At 39.2% G+C, this 16,381-nt stretch overlaps 1 protein-coding gene and 1 long non-coding RNA gene across 2 annotated transcripts; one reads left to right on the top strand and one right to left on the bottom strand.

Annotated features, from left to right (window-relative positions):
• Positions 1 to 2,802: 2,802 nt before the first annotated feature.
• Positions 2,803 to 4,086, bottom strand: LOC115597267 (uncharacterized). Its single transcript, XR_003987056.1, has 2 exons — positions 3,644 to 4,086; positions 2,803 to 3,546 (listed from the first exon to the last, which is right to left on the bottom strand). It is a non-coding gene; the product is annotated as an uncharacterized LOC115597267 (long non-coding RNA).
• Positions 4,087 to 4,647: 561 nt separating this feature from the next.
• On the top strand, positions 4,648 to 11,191 carry dio2 (iodothyronine deiodinase 2). The gene is made up of 2 exons (XM_030443035.1): positions 4,648 to 5,075; positions 6,910 to 11,191. Exons 1-2 carry the CDS (start codon positions 4,851 to 4,853, stop codon positions 7,498 to 7,500), a joined length of 816 nt encoding a protein of 271 aa, XP_030298895.1. The 5' UTR covers positions 4,648 to 4,850; the 3' UTR covers positions 7,501 to 11,191.
• Positions 11,192 to 16,381: the final 5,190 nt, after the last annotated feature.

Genomic DNA, 16,381 nt, shown 5'->3' with positions numbered 1-16,381 from the left:
ACTCAGTTTGGCATTGTGCACCAGTTTAACACAAGATCATTGTCCGTTCTGGCACGTTTGACCTACTGTAGCAGAGGCATCACAGCAGATCAGAGGCAGAGCAGAACGGGTCATGTTTTTTAGCAGGGCTAAATGCTCCAGAGGGAACGCAACAGACATTTCTGAGTGAAGTTTTGCTTGCGATCACTCTGTTTGGTCTTGTACCCCAGTTTTAAATATACAGCAATAATCTACCTCATATTCTGGTTGTTTACTGTTATTAATCCATTCATGAGGACAAACAATCACAAGTAGGACCAGCATAGTAACATAACAACGTAGCAGCTTCGCCTTTCGGCAAACTGATCAGCAGGGGTTCCTAAGACGTCATACATGGACCACAGAATGACACTCCCACACTGCCACATAAGCCTGCAACATTTTGCTGCACCACCTGATTTCATGTGAATGTACCAATACATGTCCTTAAGACAACTGAATCTTTTAAGATACCTCTGCTCAGATTAAATACAAATATGTGGACACACCATAAAAGAGGGAAACTGAAACTAATCCCTTCATATCGATCCGACTGCACTTGAATCCATTTTCATATTTTGAAATCGATCAGCCCACCCCTAACCTGAGGTTGTGTGCTTTCACACATCAGTCAAGTTGCAATTTACAACCATTTCTAGCCAGACTCTGTGAGAAATTGAATAGATTTTGATTCAGTAATCAATGTATGGTAGAGAACATATCAGGTTGTGAGGGAGGGGTGATACCCCTTCCCCTTTAGGTTTAAGGGTCAGGTAGTCATATGAGGTGCAATTCTTTGGCCAGAGGTGTTTGCAGGAAGGCAGATAGCATGACATTTACTGTCCTAATAAAACATCTGAGGGTCGCTATCCTGGTAAAGGCATGATCAACACAAACATCAGGGGGTCATGATTTTGGGAAAAAGTTATTAACAACTGTCGTAAAAGTATGTAACCCCTTCTCTGTTGTATTTCAGCCAGAAACATTTGGAAGACTGCAGAGAACACTGTGGGTCTTCTATCCATACAGCATGTATTAAAGATATATTAACTCTCTACCTCAAAAAGGAGCATTTCCCTTACGACTCACATAGTTTATGTAGTACAAACTTTAAAGGAATTCTCTATTACTATATTCAGAGGAGTACAGAGGACTGCTAGAAAGCTTCATCACATGGTGCAACAGCAGTCACCTGAAGACCTTGTGTTGGACTTCTGTTTACTGTCTATTAGTGTGCTAGTTCACTGAGTGAAACAGTCAGATTGCTTGTATGTGTTCAAATGTTGGCCAATAAAGATAATTCTAGTATAACATAAAAAAAGCTACTGATTGTAAAACACAGACCCTTCACACACAGTTGAGCCAAAGGGTAAGTTGAGCCACCCCTTGTTGCTGGGAAACGGTAAAAAACATTGATCATGTGACCAAATATTTAGGAGGAAGGCATCATTTCATGGAGTATGTGATGGTAAGAACCACATGGGTAAAGTGGTTAGACATTTATTTCCAAAAAACATTTTACACTGTTGAAAGTGAATTTAGTCTATTGTAAGTTTCATAAGAATTGTGTTTAGACCAAAATAGATCATTTTACATTTGTTTTATACATCAATTGTGGTATCTATGAGCTACAACATGAGGTCATAAACCTAGCATAAAAGTGCACCATTTTAGCTGTGGGGACGGCTCACCTTACCCCGCTCCTATGCACGACTTACCCCATACACGGGGTAAGTTGTGCCACAAGACCACTTTTTTTGGACATGCTATATTATCGAAACAGTTATGTTTACACTCATTCTGTTTGTTTGAAGGGATGCAAACATTCTGAAATATATGAGATATATTAGTTAGTGACAAACAATGATTGCCTTGATGTAGTGATCCTAAATATGAAAAATGGCTCATCTTACCCCAGTCTCCCCTACAACTCCGACTGCTGTCTCTAATGCCAATACAATACTGATGCTTTGTGTAAAAGTTTTCAAAAATGTTCTTCTGTAGTTGATTGAAGACATGCACACAAACTGAAGCCTTGACAGATGTGAATCACTTTATCACAGTAACAGTGATAAACTTTGCAAATACTTCCACTCTCTCTCACACTGTACCTGGATAATGCCTGTTGCTAAAGGACTGAATGATTGAAGTCTTTCTCACCCTAGCAGCAACTTTCTTCTGTACTTCTTTTGACCACTAGGGGTTGCTGTAGCATTCCACCGTCATGTGAAAATGGAAAAAGTTCCCTACCTGAGCAGTCATCAATATCGAGTCCCTATCAATGGGTACCTAATGCATTTAAGCTGCAGTTCACATATGACTATGACAGGCAGAAGGAGAAGTAATTCCAATCCACCAGGCATTATTGCCTGGTGGATTGGAAGTGACACCACATGAGACATGAGTTACCACATTAATGTGACTTGGAAGGAGATGAGGTAACAGTGACCTTTGGCCCAAATTCAAGTTTATACTTGAGTCCAGAAGACACTCGACCAACAAGTGTGTACAAAAGGATTATCATATTTCAACACGAGATATGGCATTTAACAAGGGCCAGAACTAGTAATAATCACATCATAAATACATTTAAAAGGTATAAAGAAAAAAGTAGACATATAAAACATATAATGTAAAATGATAATCTGTAAAAATGTTACATTTAAAATGCAAAAGCTGTAATGAAAATGTTATAACTGAAAGCATTTGTAAAGATGCAACTGTAAATGGTAATTGAAATAAGACAAGGGAAACATGAAATGTACAACTCAAAACGGGGAATGGTTGACCTTAAATTATTTATTTAATCAAGAGGAATCGATCAGTTATACATATCTTTAGGCTACAGCTGTCTTAACAATGAGTGAAAAATATTACAAAGAGGAAATATATGAATGTAACTTGTGAGTGTAATACCAACTCAACTCATTCCTAAATTACCTGGTGCTGACAGGGCAATATTCTGTTTATTTTTTTTTGTTTTTTTACTTCTCTGCATATGATTTCATATCCAATTCATATTTTAAACTCTACCTCTGATTACCACATTAACGAATCCGCTACATTTTCACACCTTGACTACACTGCCATAGGTTTTAACCTTGTCTTGCTTAAAAGAAGTATACTAAAAGCATACTTGAATACATTTATTTGTTGTAAGAGGTGACAGATTGTCACTCCAACATGTGCCTCTTTCTCTTAGTGGAAAAAAAAAAAGATAAAAAACAGTCTGTGAAATAGGCAGCTGTGGTGTTTGCTTGAAATGCACACGTTGCTGCTTATGTAGCTTTCCAGTAACATGTTGGCCCATCCTTACAGAAACACTGATACTTGAGTTATTCCTGAGGCATCTACTTGGAAAAAAGGTAAGACAGCGGAAAAACTTTTTGCGTGGTTTTACCATGGAGTCAAGCTCTTCTGCTCTGCATTTGAGACAGTGCTCTGCAGTTAACAGCTACTGCTCCACACATGTTTGGCATCCAACCAGGGACTTGCAGCATGTGGAAAACATAGGCTTTGCCATTACAGCTGCAAGGTTTCAAACAAAGGAAAAATTGATGCATAAAATTACATTCAACTACTCACAATACAAAAACAGAACATTAAGTGAAGGCTGTACACGTACCTGCTGTTTGTGAAGATGTCCTTTATAGACAGGCTTCCATGCTCAGGCAGCTGGTTCATAGTCGAGTCATTTAGCTGGTCAATTTGCCAATGACCTCTTGTAGGCTCAAACTGACTTCGGCCATTCAGCTTAAATTAAGGAACAGTAAAACAAGGAGTCAAAATTTGGCTTTTGCCAAGGCTTCTTCAGATACAAATGTCTAATATGAATGCAAAAAAACTACATCTAAAACATACAGATAATAAATGCTTCAGGTTTGCCTTCAGCTAGCACAAATATTCTAAAATTATCAAGGTAAATCAGATAATGGATTTTTACTGAGGAGGGCAGCGGCTGGTAATGTTTGCACCTTGTATGTGTGTGTGTATGCGTCATCATGGCACAATGTGATAAAGTGAAGTGACATTATAACCACCTCCCTAATATCCTGTCAAGACAAGGACTTCTCAAGACCGCTGCCGTATCTGGCACCAGGAGCCAGCAGCAGGTCCTACAGGTCCTGTTAGAGGTGGGGACCCAGGCATCACGCTCTGCTGGCTTGCCTTCTTCTGTTGCCCCGGTGTGTCATCTCTTCCTCAGGTAAATAAATGCTTTTGTTACAATATTAGCGCAGTTGCTATGCGCACAGTGACAGTTGATGCACGCACACAAATGACTTCATCACCTTTATTGCCAAAGAAAACCTGTGAATCTAAGTTTTGAGTTTTACTTTTTCAATCGCAGTCGGCTGTATAACTGTCTATTTGTGTGTTTTTTTTTTTTTTTTCCCCCAATAGCTTTAAAACAATTACAGATTCCCGACAGCATGGCCTTCAGCTCCGTTCGGTCTGCGAGCAGAGCCGTTGGTGGACAGGAAGGGGAAGGAGGGGACAGAGGGTATACCCTACATCTGACGTCACAATCTTGACACAAAGATAAGCCCGTAGACTTAATATTAAGTACAATGTTCGACCTTTTATAGAGTCTGATCGCGCTCCGGCGGCCTCTCTCTCCTCCTAACCCACTCAACACTTGCAGAGTTGCGGGACAGACGAGGCCGCTTCACAGAATACACCTGATCCACCTCCTCATTCTGTGCACTGAAGTCTGGAGCAGCCAACGGGGCAGAGCACAAACTATGAGGGGAGCAGCTGAGAGCTCCAGCACCGCGTTGCGCCTGATGAAAGGCAGTCTGAAATAAGTCGTCCAAGCGCAGAGGGAGAATACGATGGGAATGGCGAGCGAGGATCTGCTCGTGACACTCCAGATACTGCCTGGTTTCTTTTCAAACTGTCTCTTCCTCGCCCTGTACGACTCTGTGGTTCTCGTGAAGCGCGTCGTGTCGCTGCTCAGCTGCTCCAGGTCCGCCGGCTCCGGAGAGTGGCGCCGCATGCTGACCTCAGCGGGGCTGCGCTCCATCTGGAACAGCTTCCTTCTAGACGCCTATAAGCAGGTAAAGTGGTCGCAGCCTTGATGCGGATCACAGTGGCTCAGTGTTGTTTTTCTTACTTTGACATCGTTACCGATCCACTGCATAAGTTTTAACTTGACACCTCTGAGTCGCGTCTAACCGGCGCAGTACTGGAGTCCCATCTCTGAGTCCTGCTCAGGCGACACGCCTTGTCTTCTAGATGTTTTAACACACTGAGAAAAACAATTTGTTTTGTTTGTGTGTGTGTGTGTGTGTGTGTGTGTGAGAGAGAGAGAGAGAGAGAGAGAGAGAGAGAGAGAGAGAGAGAGAGAGAGAGAGAGAGAGAGAGAGAGAGAGAGAAAGGAAGGCGGCAGCCGTCAAACTCTGCTCAGTTCTCTCCTGCCTCCTGCTCTCTGTAATCAACTGTACACTGATTTAATGCTGCCAAATCCGTGACTTTGTTCTCATTTACATAATCTCGTGCGTCTGTCATCAGACATCTGAATGAGTTTGAAAACTGCGGTTCATATACATGTTGACACGCACTCTCAAGCTCCTGAGCTGCAGTCAGTCAGGTTTTTTTTTTTTCTTTTTCTGATGTAGCCTACTGAGACCAAATCAACGTTAAATGACCTCAGCTGTAGTGTTGATCTCCACACCCTCCTCATGGTTTACTTCTGAGTTGGCAGAGGTCATTAAGTTGAATGGAAAGACACAGTTTGCAAATGTCTGTTTCATATATTATATATTATATATTCATGTCTGTTTTCTACTATAAGGGAAGCTGCATGATACATGTTGTACTACTATCCTGATTATAGGTTTGAAGTCTTGAATTCAAAGTTAACTTTCTCTGGAATAGTGTTGTAATTATATTTGATAACCGGTGAGTTGACAAATATTTTTGATAATTGATAATAATTGTTTATGTCATGTTTTGGACCCTGTTTGGACAAAACAAGCAATTCAAAGATGTCACTTATGTTCTCGGAAATAGTGATGGTCATTTTCCTAGAGCCCAACAGATATATAATGTTGGCCTATCACAGATGTAGTGGTAAATGTTGCCTGATGTTTAACAGTGTTAAATTCCCAGTGAAGTTGACTGTGTCAGTGCACTGATGTCCTTTTTTATTTTAGTTTTTTGGTTTTTAGTTTTACATTTTATAAAGGTGAATTATAAAATATCCTGCCTCAGTTACATGTTTGATCACCACTTGGCAGAGAACAAAAAAAGAAATGTTTTATTTGTGCGTAATTAGGAGTATCTGCAAAAATATCAGAGTCTATTTCTACCCTAATATTGGTATCGGCATCAGCTCGAAATATCAGTTATTTGCCTTAAAATGGTTAATGGATTAATAATGAAAATATTTTGAGTTCCTATGCATTTATATTTATGTTTTTATTTGATGTTAAGTTTTAAGCTGTGTAAATTATTTTATTTCCACCTCCAAAGTTTACATTTTTAACAAGCTGCAGATACATCTTTAGGGATTACTAAACTGTGAAACATTGTACACTCATTCATTATCATTACCACTGATATTATGATAGCATGTGAATGACGTTTTAAGCGGAGCGAATGACGTTTTAAGCGGAGTAATACGCTTCTGTTGTGTTCTTTTCATTGTACGGGCACTCTAGCTGAGTATTCCATTGTGAAAATTTGGAAGCATCGGAAGAACAGGCTAAAAAAATCAACAGACTGATATTGATTGATTAAAACAGTTATAATTAATATACACTGATACTATAAGCATGTGAGGAGTAAAATAAAGAGTCTAAGAAGAGTTTAGGCAAAGCCAACTTTAAATGTCTTTGACTGTGTGAGCATTCATGAATGCTTATTTATTTATTTTTTTTATCTCCTTAGGTGAAACTTGGCTGTGAGGCACCAAACTCCAAACTGGTGAAGGTGCCTGATGACCATTGGTGGAGCAGCAATATCGGCAACATGACTAATGTGCCACCTGGTGCCAGAATTCGAAATGGAGATGAGTGCAACCTCCTGGATTTCGAGTCATCAGATCGCCCTCTGGTGGTCAACTTCGGCTCAGCCACCTGACCCCCCTTCATCAGCCACCTGCCAGCTTTCCGGCAGTTGGTTGAGGACTTCAGTGATGTCGCTGATTTCCTGTTAGTGTACATTGATGAGGCTCACCCATCTGATGGCTGGGTGGCCCCTCCTATGGGCTCTTGCTCTTTCAATGTCCGGAAACATCAGAACCTGGAAGAGAGGCTAGGAGCAGCACGCAAACTCATTGAGCAGTTTTCCCTGCCACCACAATGTCAGCTGGTGGCTGACTGCATGGACAACAATGCTAACGTGGCTTACGGTGTGTCCAATGAACGTGTGTGTATAGTGCAACATAAAAAGATTGCCTACCTGGGCGGTAAAGGGCCTTTCTTTTACAATCTGAAGGATGTGCGGCAGTGGCTGGAACAGAACTATGGTAAGCGGTAGGACTAAAGAAGGACAAGAAAAGAGGACATGTTCCATGTTTAAGATGGGGAAATAAGAGATTGTTTGGTTTTGTATGGTCATAAAAGGCAAAAACAAAAGGTGTATTGTGGTCCGTGGTGGAAAGTAACTGTGTGTACTCAAGTAATGTACTTAAGTACAAATTTCATGTACTAGTACTTTATTTGCTTCTGCTCCCCTTCTATTTTGAGGGAAATATTGAGCCTTTTACTCCACTTAATTTATTTGATAACTTTGACCATAGTTGCAGTTTCACATAATAATAAAAAAAATAATGACATTAGTGAAGATGTATTGCTATGGATAAAGATAATACTTTATTGGTCCAATGGCGAAATTCCAAGTCCACCTGGCAAAATATATAGTAACAAATCAACTGCTCCTTAACCCACTGCAACATTAAAGTGATGACACATTAAAGGTGCAGTATGTAAGAACTGGCCACCTTTAAAATGCATACTCAAAGAAAATATGGGGCAGCATATTACCAGAGTAACCACTAATTAAACTACTTAAATGCCGTTAGCTAGCTAGCTCAGTTAGCCATGCAGCTAGTGGTCCGGATCTTCCCCAGGGCTTGGGGCACCGGGAAAGTGTTGGTGTTTACGTAGCTAGCACAGGTGCTTTGTTCTGGGACGGGCCATGGCTATCTGGGGTCACATGCTAACTTTAGTAACACAACATAACATTAAAACTGTTATTCCTTTACATTCTCTGGATAATTGTAATTACGTTTAAGATGTTTTCAACTACAATTCTTAAATTTTGCATCAGTAATTATAGTTACTTATAGTGATTTAATATGTGTGTATATATATATATACACACACACACATACTATGGTAATATTATGCCTAAAAGCTGTAATGAATTGCGTCTCAAAATACTGGTGTAACTTTAAATTTGGGTCAGTTTTTTGCACACCATCCGAGTTGAGCTGAACATGTGTAAAGACCAACTTTAATAATCCAATAATATAATATGTCCACTTTTGCTGCTAAGTCATGTTTTAAGTGATTTCCATATAAAACCAAATCACTAAAATGGGGGAATTAAAGGGAATAAATCACAATGTTTCCATTTTTAAAATGTGTTCCATAAAATATGTACTATGCACTATGTCAAAACTTTAATCATATGTATTATCTTTATGGACCCTCCTTTCTCTTTGGATACACGTTCATTTGTGTTGCACATACTGACCACAGGTCTCTAATTTTCCTCTCCTTGAAGTCTTTCAAAAAAACTTTTACCCTGTGGAAGTTTTTATGTTTACAGTTTTGAATCAAAGTACATTTAATGTGGCTTCTTCCAACAGAAAACCCAGAAAATATAAACTTTAATATTAAAGTAAAAACAGATCTTTCCACTGTAAGTAAGTATGTCCATAGTAAGTATTCACCCCCTCCAAGTTTCTTGCATCCTCCAAGTTTTTAGCGTATTTTGCAGCATTGTTTTCACCCCCTACTTTCACTACCCTGCAGCAGAGATGTAAATCCCACAGCATGATGGTATCAACTCTATGTATCACAGTGGTTTACACCTGATATTGTGCCGACCATCATCATAAAAATATCATGGTTAGTTTGATGGACACAAAGCATTAGACCAAATAAGGCCACATAGAGCCAGCTGACCTCAGAGTCTCCTACATATATATGTACCTTTTGGCAACTTGGTAACCTAGAATGGTTAACTGCAGGTGTAGAATGTAGAATCATTTACCTCTTTCACTTGCCTCCTTCTACGCTTTTTCAGTTTCTCTGTCTCTGTATAGATTTAGAGCTGTGCCGTGCCCCCTTCCATTTCCAGTGTCAGGATAATGGGCTTGCCAGGAGGGTGTAGCTCCCTCAAAACAGACCTAACAACCAAATTTTGACTGTCAAAAACTAATATTCATCAGCATTTCTAACGCTGCAATGAATGATCCTATTAAGAAATAAGATGTCATTAAAATGTAATGTTGTGTCATCTGTAATTTGAAATGTTTGTGTTGCTCTGTCCCGATTGTCGTGTTGTCGTTAAAAATAGGCCAGACCCCGAATCTCTAGATGACGCGCTGAACAACCTGACGTGCACGTGTCATGGTCTAACCTGTTAACATCGATGCTTAAAGAAAAAGAAGAAAGTCCCGCCACACACCAACCACAAAGCAGGCAGTTTGTGCAGTCCGCAACAGATATCTAGTGACTTACAGTTTTTCTTCTATCTCGCCTTTTCTTGGGCTTTTGAATGACCTTCCCTTTCTACCTCTCTTTTTTTCTTGATTTGACTGGAGTTCTTTTGTCTTAATGTGCAGATATGTTGCCACGTTACTGTCTAATTGAAACTTCTTGACTAGCCACAGGGTAATCAATTCACTTGTAATCAATGGGAGACACAAACCTTGCAGAGGTTCATGTCAAATAAGCCACATTAAGTCTACATGTTTAAAAACACACAATTCTATAAGAAACGTTTATAGGCACTGTAAATTACTGTGTGCATAGAGCTTATGACAACTAATCATAATTGCACATTATGTCCCAATTAATGAAGAGCAACAGATATGCATCCTGTTACTTATATAATGATTGAAGTACCACAGACCTGTCTCGCAGACATCATCAATTTTATGGATTGAGATTGCTTATATTCTTGGGATTTTTCTCGATTTTTGTTCTTTTGGTTTATCATTTGGTTTATCAATGCTGAGAGAGAGGACAATGAGTTGATAAAAATGTTTATTAAAATACTGATGTTTTCATCAGAGTCATTTTCGGCTATAACCATGTGCTCCAAGTGAGTGTCTTGCTGGGTCTGGCTTCTCAGGCTATGTATGGACTGATGTGATTTGTTTGTGGAGGTTGTTTGAGCTGTATGCAGAATGTTTTCAGTAAAAAAAAAAAAAAGAAAATGACGTAATCTCAAATTTTACCTACATTTAATATTTTCCTAAAAGGACAGTTTGAATATGGTCAGAGATTGAATACAGTAAAAGATGTTTCCTTGTTCTTAAGATGCAAATACAGTATTATTTATCGTTTCTATTGCTATCATCAGTATTGTTATTTACTAGGGTTCCTGAGTTTGGTTTAGGTTAGCGGACCTGTGAAGATCTCTGCTTGTCATGTTTTTGTTCAATTAAGATGAATTCCACTTTTATTTTACATTTTAATGTACATGACAGCTCAGATTTAAATCTTTTTGGATGGCATGAAACCTTTCAACATTCTTAAATATTTAAATATCTGAATGTGTTAAGGTCAGAAACTGTTGAGAGTCTGGGTGTCTGTGTGGGTGTGTGGTTGAGATGGCTATAGAATGTGTCAGGGGGATGTGTCAGTCATTATGCTGAAATGATTGAAGATTTAAGCTCCATAGGGCTGACAGATGGTTTGCTCTGGTCACAGTGAAAGAGGTGTGCAAATGAAAACCTTTGACGAAAGAGTTCCTGACTCGGTCTCTGGTTGGATAGTGAATTACACCTCATCAACATGACCCAGAACCATTACATCTGTTTTCATTGTCTATCTGCTAAAACTTTTTGTTGTCTCAATAACTGATATAAAACTCTGCTTTCCATTTTATCTACTGCACTGTTTCCTGACGCTTTGTGCAATGTTTTGTTTTTCTAATATGTCAAAGGAGAGAAATGACTAAGTGGAAAATAAAGGAGAATTTTGCTGCTGAATTGAACTGATTTGTCGTCTTTATGTCCTAGAGGGATTTTGGATGTCACAAAGAAAATATTTGAGGATGTATGAGGGCTGTTTTCCTCACTCAAACTACATACTGACATAGTCCTAGTCTTAGTCTAAGGCTCATTAAAGCTCAACACTACATAGGCATAATGTTACAGACGGAGCTTTCTGTCTGTTCTCAGTGTTCATTTCATCTGTATGTCTGTTATGGGGGTACTAGTAGAATAGGTTTAGATACTTAAATTTTCAAAAAACACATTATTTTTCTCATATAGTGCATCACTGAAGCAGCACTTTACATACTGTGTCTTGAATGCTCCATTTTAGCTATGGAGGGAAACATCACGCCTCTGTTCAATCCTTGATGAGCGCATTACACAGGATGTAGCCAATCAGAGGCTAGAGTAGGGAGGGTCATGCTGAGAAAGGTAGTGTGATCTAAAGTAACGCTGCCACAGCTGGTAACAATGGCTGTGGCATAGCCGTATATATTTACAATAAATATCTAAATATGTTTATTTAAATGAGGCATGTTACATAGCTACGCACATAAGTAATCAATGTAAAGCACAAAAATGCTACATAACATAACTTCTTTAAATATCTGCATGATGTTACTTTTCCTGGGCACATAGACAGTTGCCTCAGAACAGCTGGAAGGATATTTGATACAAATTAAATATGAGTTGGATGCTGGTAAAACAACATCCAACATTCATCAAACTTCTATTTTTAAATGATATCCCAGCATTAGCGCTACAACCTGATTGTCAAGATAATTTTGGCAGTTGTATGAATTAGCTAGACTTAATCACTGTAGAAATATAAATACTGTGGTGACACATAAATCTACATGATGGATGCACTGGCACTGTTAGTGGACGGCATGTATAAGGAGATTTCACATGCTTTCTAACCTGTACCTCTTTCAACAGCATCCTGCTTACTGTGTCAGAAAATTCCCATTCATTGATTAGAAGGCTCATTTCTTTTCATCATCATTCATGAGGTGCTTTGCATCGAAGAAGAAGAAGAAGAAGAAGAAGAATATCATTTTATCACATACAATCATACAGTGTACCAGTGTTCATGTTTCTGATGGTGGGGCAAACTACCTGCTTCCCGGTACTTGTAATGATTACAACAGGAAATTGCTTAGATGAGTCATAGTAGTCAAATTGTTAATCAGCAATCCAGTGGCGGTACTGAGCACCAGAGGAGATTTCTGATTTAAGGTATATTTACTGAATGAGGAACTGTTTAAGTAAAAGAACCAGCAGGAAGTTTCTGCAGTATGCCAAGAATATTCAATTGAGTAACCAGCCACCTGGTGCCAGTGACAAAAACAGTACAAGGGTGCTGAGAAGAGGCGGAAATGGCTGAATGAATAACTGGCAACCTGCGCTGGAACTGGAAAACAGTGTGGTTGCTGAAATGAAAAGAGAATAACCCAACAAGTCAACCTGCAACTCAGTGCCAACAATGGAACCAGAGAGAAGTGAGGCAAGAAAAGCGGCATATATAACTGGTTACCATAAGAATAATTGGTGCTGTACTGTACAGTGTCCCGTAACACTAAAGTAGGTCTTAATCAATATTTCATAGTGAAGTAATTGAACTGCTGGCTTGAATATCAATGTCCAGCTGTGTGGCTTCTAGAAGCCCTAAAGTGCATTGTATGGATGGTGCTGGAATTAAAAAAAAAAAAAAAAAAATCGCATTGGACAAAATCTTGGGTTTACTCTCTCTTGCACCCCAGGCTTTGTAAGGACATGGTGGCCTGAGGGTTCATGTTACATAGAGGCTTCTGAAAGTCTGTTCTGGCTGACCCTCTGTTCATCCAGGGTGAACTTTTGTTCATTCACATTTACCGAATAATTCAAGGAGAAAGAGCAGGGCTGAAGTAGGACAGAGAGTCGTAAAGAATTAAGGAAAGGGAGGAAGTAGGGTGGTTGCATTTAATACACTTGCCTTATACACCTACCCTTCTCTGCCAGTAATTCCAGTTTTTCAGCTAACCAATGATCTCCCATCTACTGTAATCTATGTTTCCACACCCTCATCTCACCTTGTAAAACAGTACATTTTCCTTTGGACACCAGTGTGAAAAAAGAAGTTTTTGTGGCACACTCTGGGCAATTACCCTCAAAGTGTTTCCAAAGAAATGGCAGCCGTGCATTCACGTGTCCTCTTACACACAAAGTCCAGCCAGACACTTAGTAATGCTGGAAAGTGTGACAAAATACGGAAAAGGAAAGGAAGAGACTAATTAGCTACACAAGTTCAAGCACCAAAGACCAGAAAATGAGCTGGTTTGTGTGTGTGTGCGTGTGTGTGTGTGTGTGTGTGTGTGTGTGTAGGTGTGTGTGCATGTGTGTGTGTGTGTTTGGGTGTGTGTGTTAGAGAGCCTTAAAAGAAAGGGGGACTAGTAGTTAATCGGGTCTGTATAGAATCATAACAGGAACCCCCTTTTCTCATGTACTTATAAACATAGGCCCCGTCTTGACCAAAACACAGACATGAGAGTGAGAGAAGACAGTGTTTGTTGGAGTTTGATGCACTACTGACACTTTACTGGTAAGTTGGCAAAACTTTGTACATGCTAGTTTGTTAGCTTTTATGTTTGTCATTTGTACCCTGCTGATATGATTTTATCTTGAGATGACTTTTATGAATAGAATCACTCGTCTAAGCTTTCTAGCGATGTGCATGACTGTACAACTAAAGTTTTCAATAAGTTGCAATCTGCAGCATAACCAATAGATGCGTCTTAATCTTACACACTTTTGGAAGAAATTCTGGATTTACTGTTTCATAGACTTCTATAATTGTAGCTCAGTCTAACAGTTTAATAAGTTTGTTCTCTCAAACAGTTTCGTCTTTTGAACAAAACTTTCCAGAAAAAAACAACACTAGTGTGAGATGTGCAAGTGAAAAAAGCCTCTGGCACGCTTGCAGCTTAGACACTGGGTAAGGTGGACCATTTGCTTATAAGGTTCACTGATGCAGTAAAATATAGTCTATATTATGGCAGTTCTACCTGTCGTGGTTTAGAGACTACTGTACCTTAAGGTGAAGCTGCAAGTTCACAAGTTAACTTTCATCAAAATCCTAACACATAGTCGAGCTGTAGGTAATATGTGTAAAAATTTTATCACCAACACAGGCAGCCAAAATAAGGTTCCTTCACAGGGTGGCGGGACTGACCCTTAGCTATAGGGTATTATGGGGTCGAAATATCCAGAAGCAGCTCAGAGTAGACTTTGTGTTGAAGGAACCCAGTTTTGATGATTCGATCATTTACTTCAGATGACTTTGTACTTACTACTATGGCCTCCATGAGTTCACCTGGAACAGCTTTCAACTGCTGTAGTTTCTATTTGCCATTGTTTATCACATAGGAACTAGCATTAGCTAGCTATCACATGTTAGCTAATGTTAGTGCTTGTTTCATCAGACCTCTGCCAGACCAACACATCTTCAAAACTGAACAACTGATTCAGTTGATTGCCAGTGACTCCCAAGACAAGGTAAATCACCACGACCACAAACCATCGGCGCACCAGACTTTTGTTATATGGTCACAGCCCGGTTACTCAAGTCATCAAGTTCACCTTAAATGTCAACATGGTACTGTATGGTAATTTTCCTGAGGAGGACTGCAATGTCAGTTTACAAAGTTACCTTTTACCAAGCCCAGTGCTATGTTCCAGGTTAAGTCATGAAAGCCATCGTTGTTTGATGTGTGTTCATTTCAGAGCCTTCAGAGTTGCCCTCTGGTCTGGAAGAACGACAATATGTCCTTAGTATTCAGATTAAATCACATTTTCCTTAACAAACCCCTCCTCTCCACCCTAAAACAGTGACAAAAGTTGCGATTAAAAATCACAGACACCAGAAAATCAGTCAGTTTAAAAGAAAAACTGGCTATGAATGCAATGAAGAAGAAGATTGTAATTGAAAAAACACACTAGAATACAAAAATTATCAAAATAAACAAACCAGTTTTTAATGCCTGTTTTATTTGACAGTGACTTCCTTCCAGTGCCAACCTCAACAACTTCAATACCAATGTTCCCCTTTTCCGTTAAGGCTCAGTTCAGGTATTTTGGATGAAACTGTGTGTTGTCCCCTAGTTGAAGGTCTTTACTTAGGCGGACACCGTTTATCATGTGAGATGCATTTGACACAATTATAGTGGGGGTGGATGTATTTCTTTTTTTTTTTTTTTCGTGTACAGCAATATTTTGACCACACGTGTAACACATGAGCTGGATGAGCTGCAAATGTGCAGACATTATGCTTTTGAAAGACAGAAAAACAATTCAAAACGACATTGTAAAGGTGGCTGCAAGGAACAGACTGCTCAATACTGCGTAATAAAAACGTCATAATTAATGTTGTTTCAGGGCTAACACTCAAACTGACCATTATCTAAACCTGTTATAACTTCCTGAGTGAGAACCACATTAGTAACCCACTCAACCATGATTGCTTGCTCGAGAGTTGTTTTTTGTTGCTATTTTGCTTTATTTAAATTGAAACGATTTTCCTGGAACATCATTGACTATGATGCTCCAGGGATAACATCAATACGAGTCGCAAGGCTCTGTCATCACAGCAATGTGATTGGTCAGTTTAAACGACGGTCTTGGAAAAAATGTAATTATAATGTTTTGGGAAGAACTCCAGCACAGTGATGATAGATAAACCATGTAAACGCTTTGAGCAGATATAAGGCGAGACCTGGATGTAGATAATGACCTACAAGATAAACTGCTGGTTCTCTGATTTAGTTTACTTTGTGATTGGCCAATGTACATTCTCATGCGCAGCTCCTTGCCTTATTGTTGAGTCTGAAATGTTGAGACAGGGATACGAGTGACTTTAAGCAGTATTTGAATCCTGTTTTAATCTTCTCAAACAGAAGCTCACAATGTGCAATGGGGTTCTTCATCAAGTCAGAATAGTTCTCTGGTGTCTGGTCGGAAAATGGTAATGACGTACTGTTATGGACCAGTCACAATTTAGCCATACATTCCTCCTGACACAGTTTAGCTGAACAGATTGCTGATAATTTAACCTTTAAAATGAACTAATACTTGAAAGCAGGTATTAAGGAACTTTAAAGCTTTTTTTTATTATTTCTAGCAAGGATCCTATAAAATAAGGAAGGGTAA

Source organism: Sparus aurata, chromosome 16 (assembly GCF_900880675.1).
Source record: "Sparus aurata chromosome 16, fSpaAur1.1, whole genome shotgun sequence".
Taxonomy (NCBI): Eukaryota; Metazoa; Chordata; class Actinopteri; order Spariformes; family Sparidae; genus Sparus; species Sparus aurata.
Note: the sequence above shows the minus strand (reverse complement) of the source record. Positions and strands in the feature narration are given on the sequence as shown.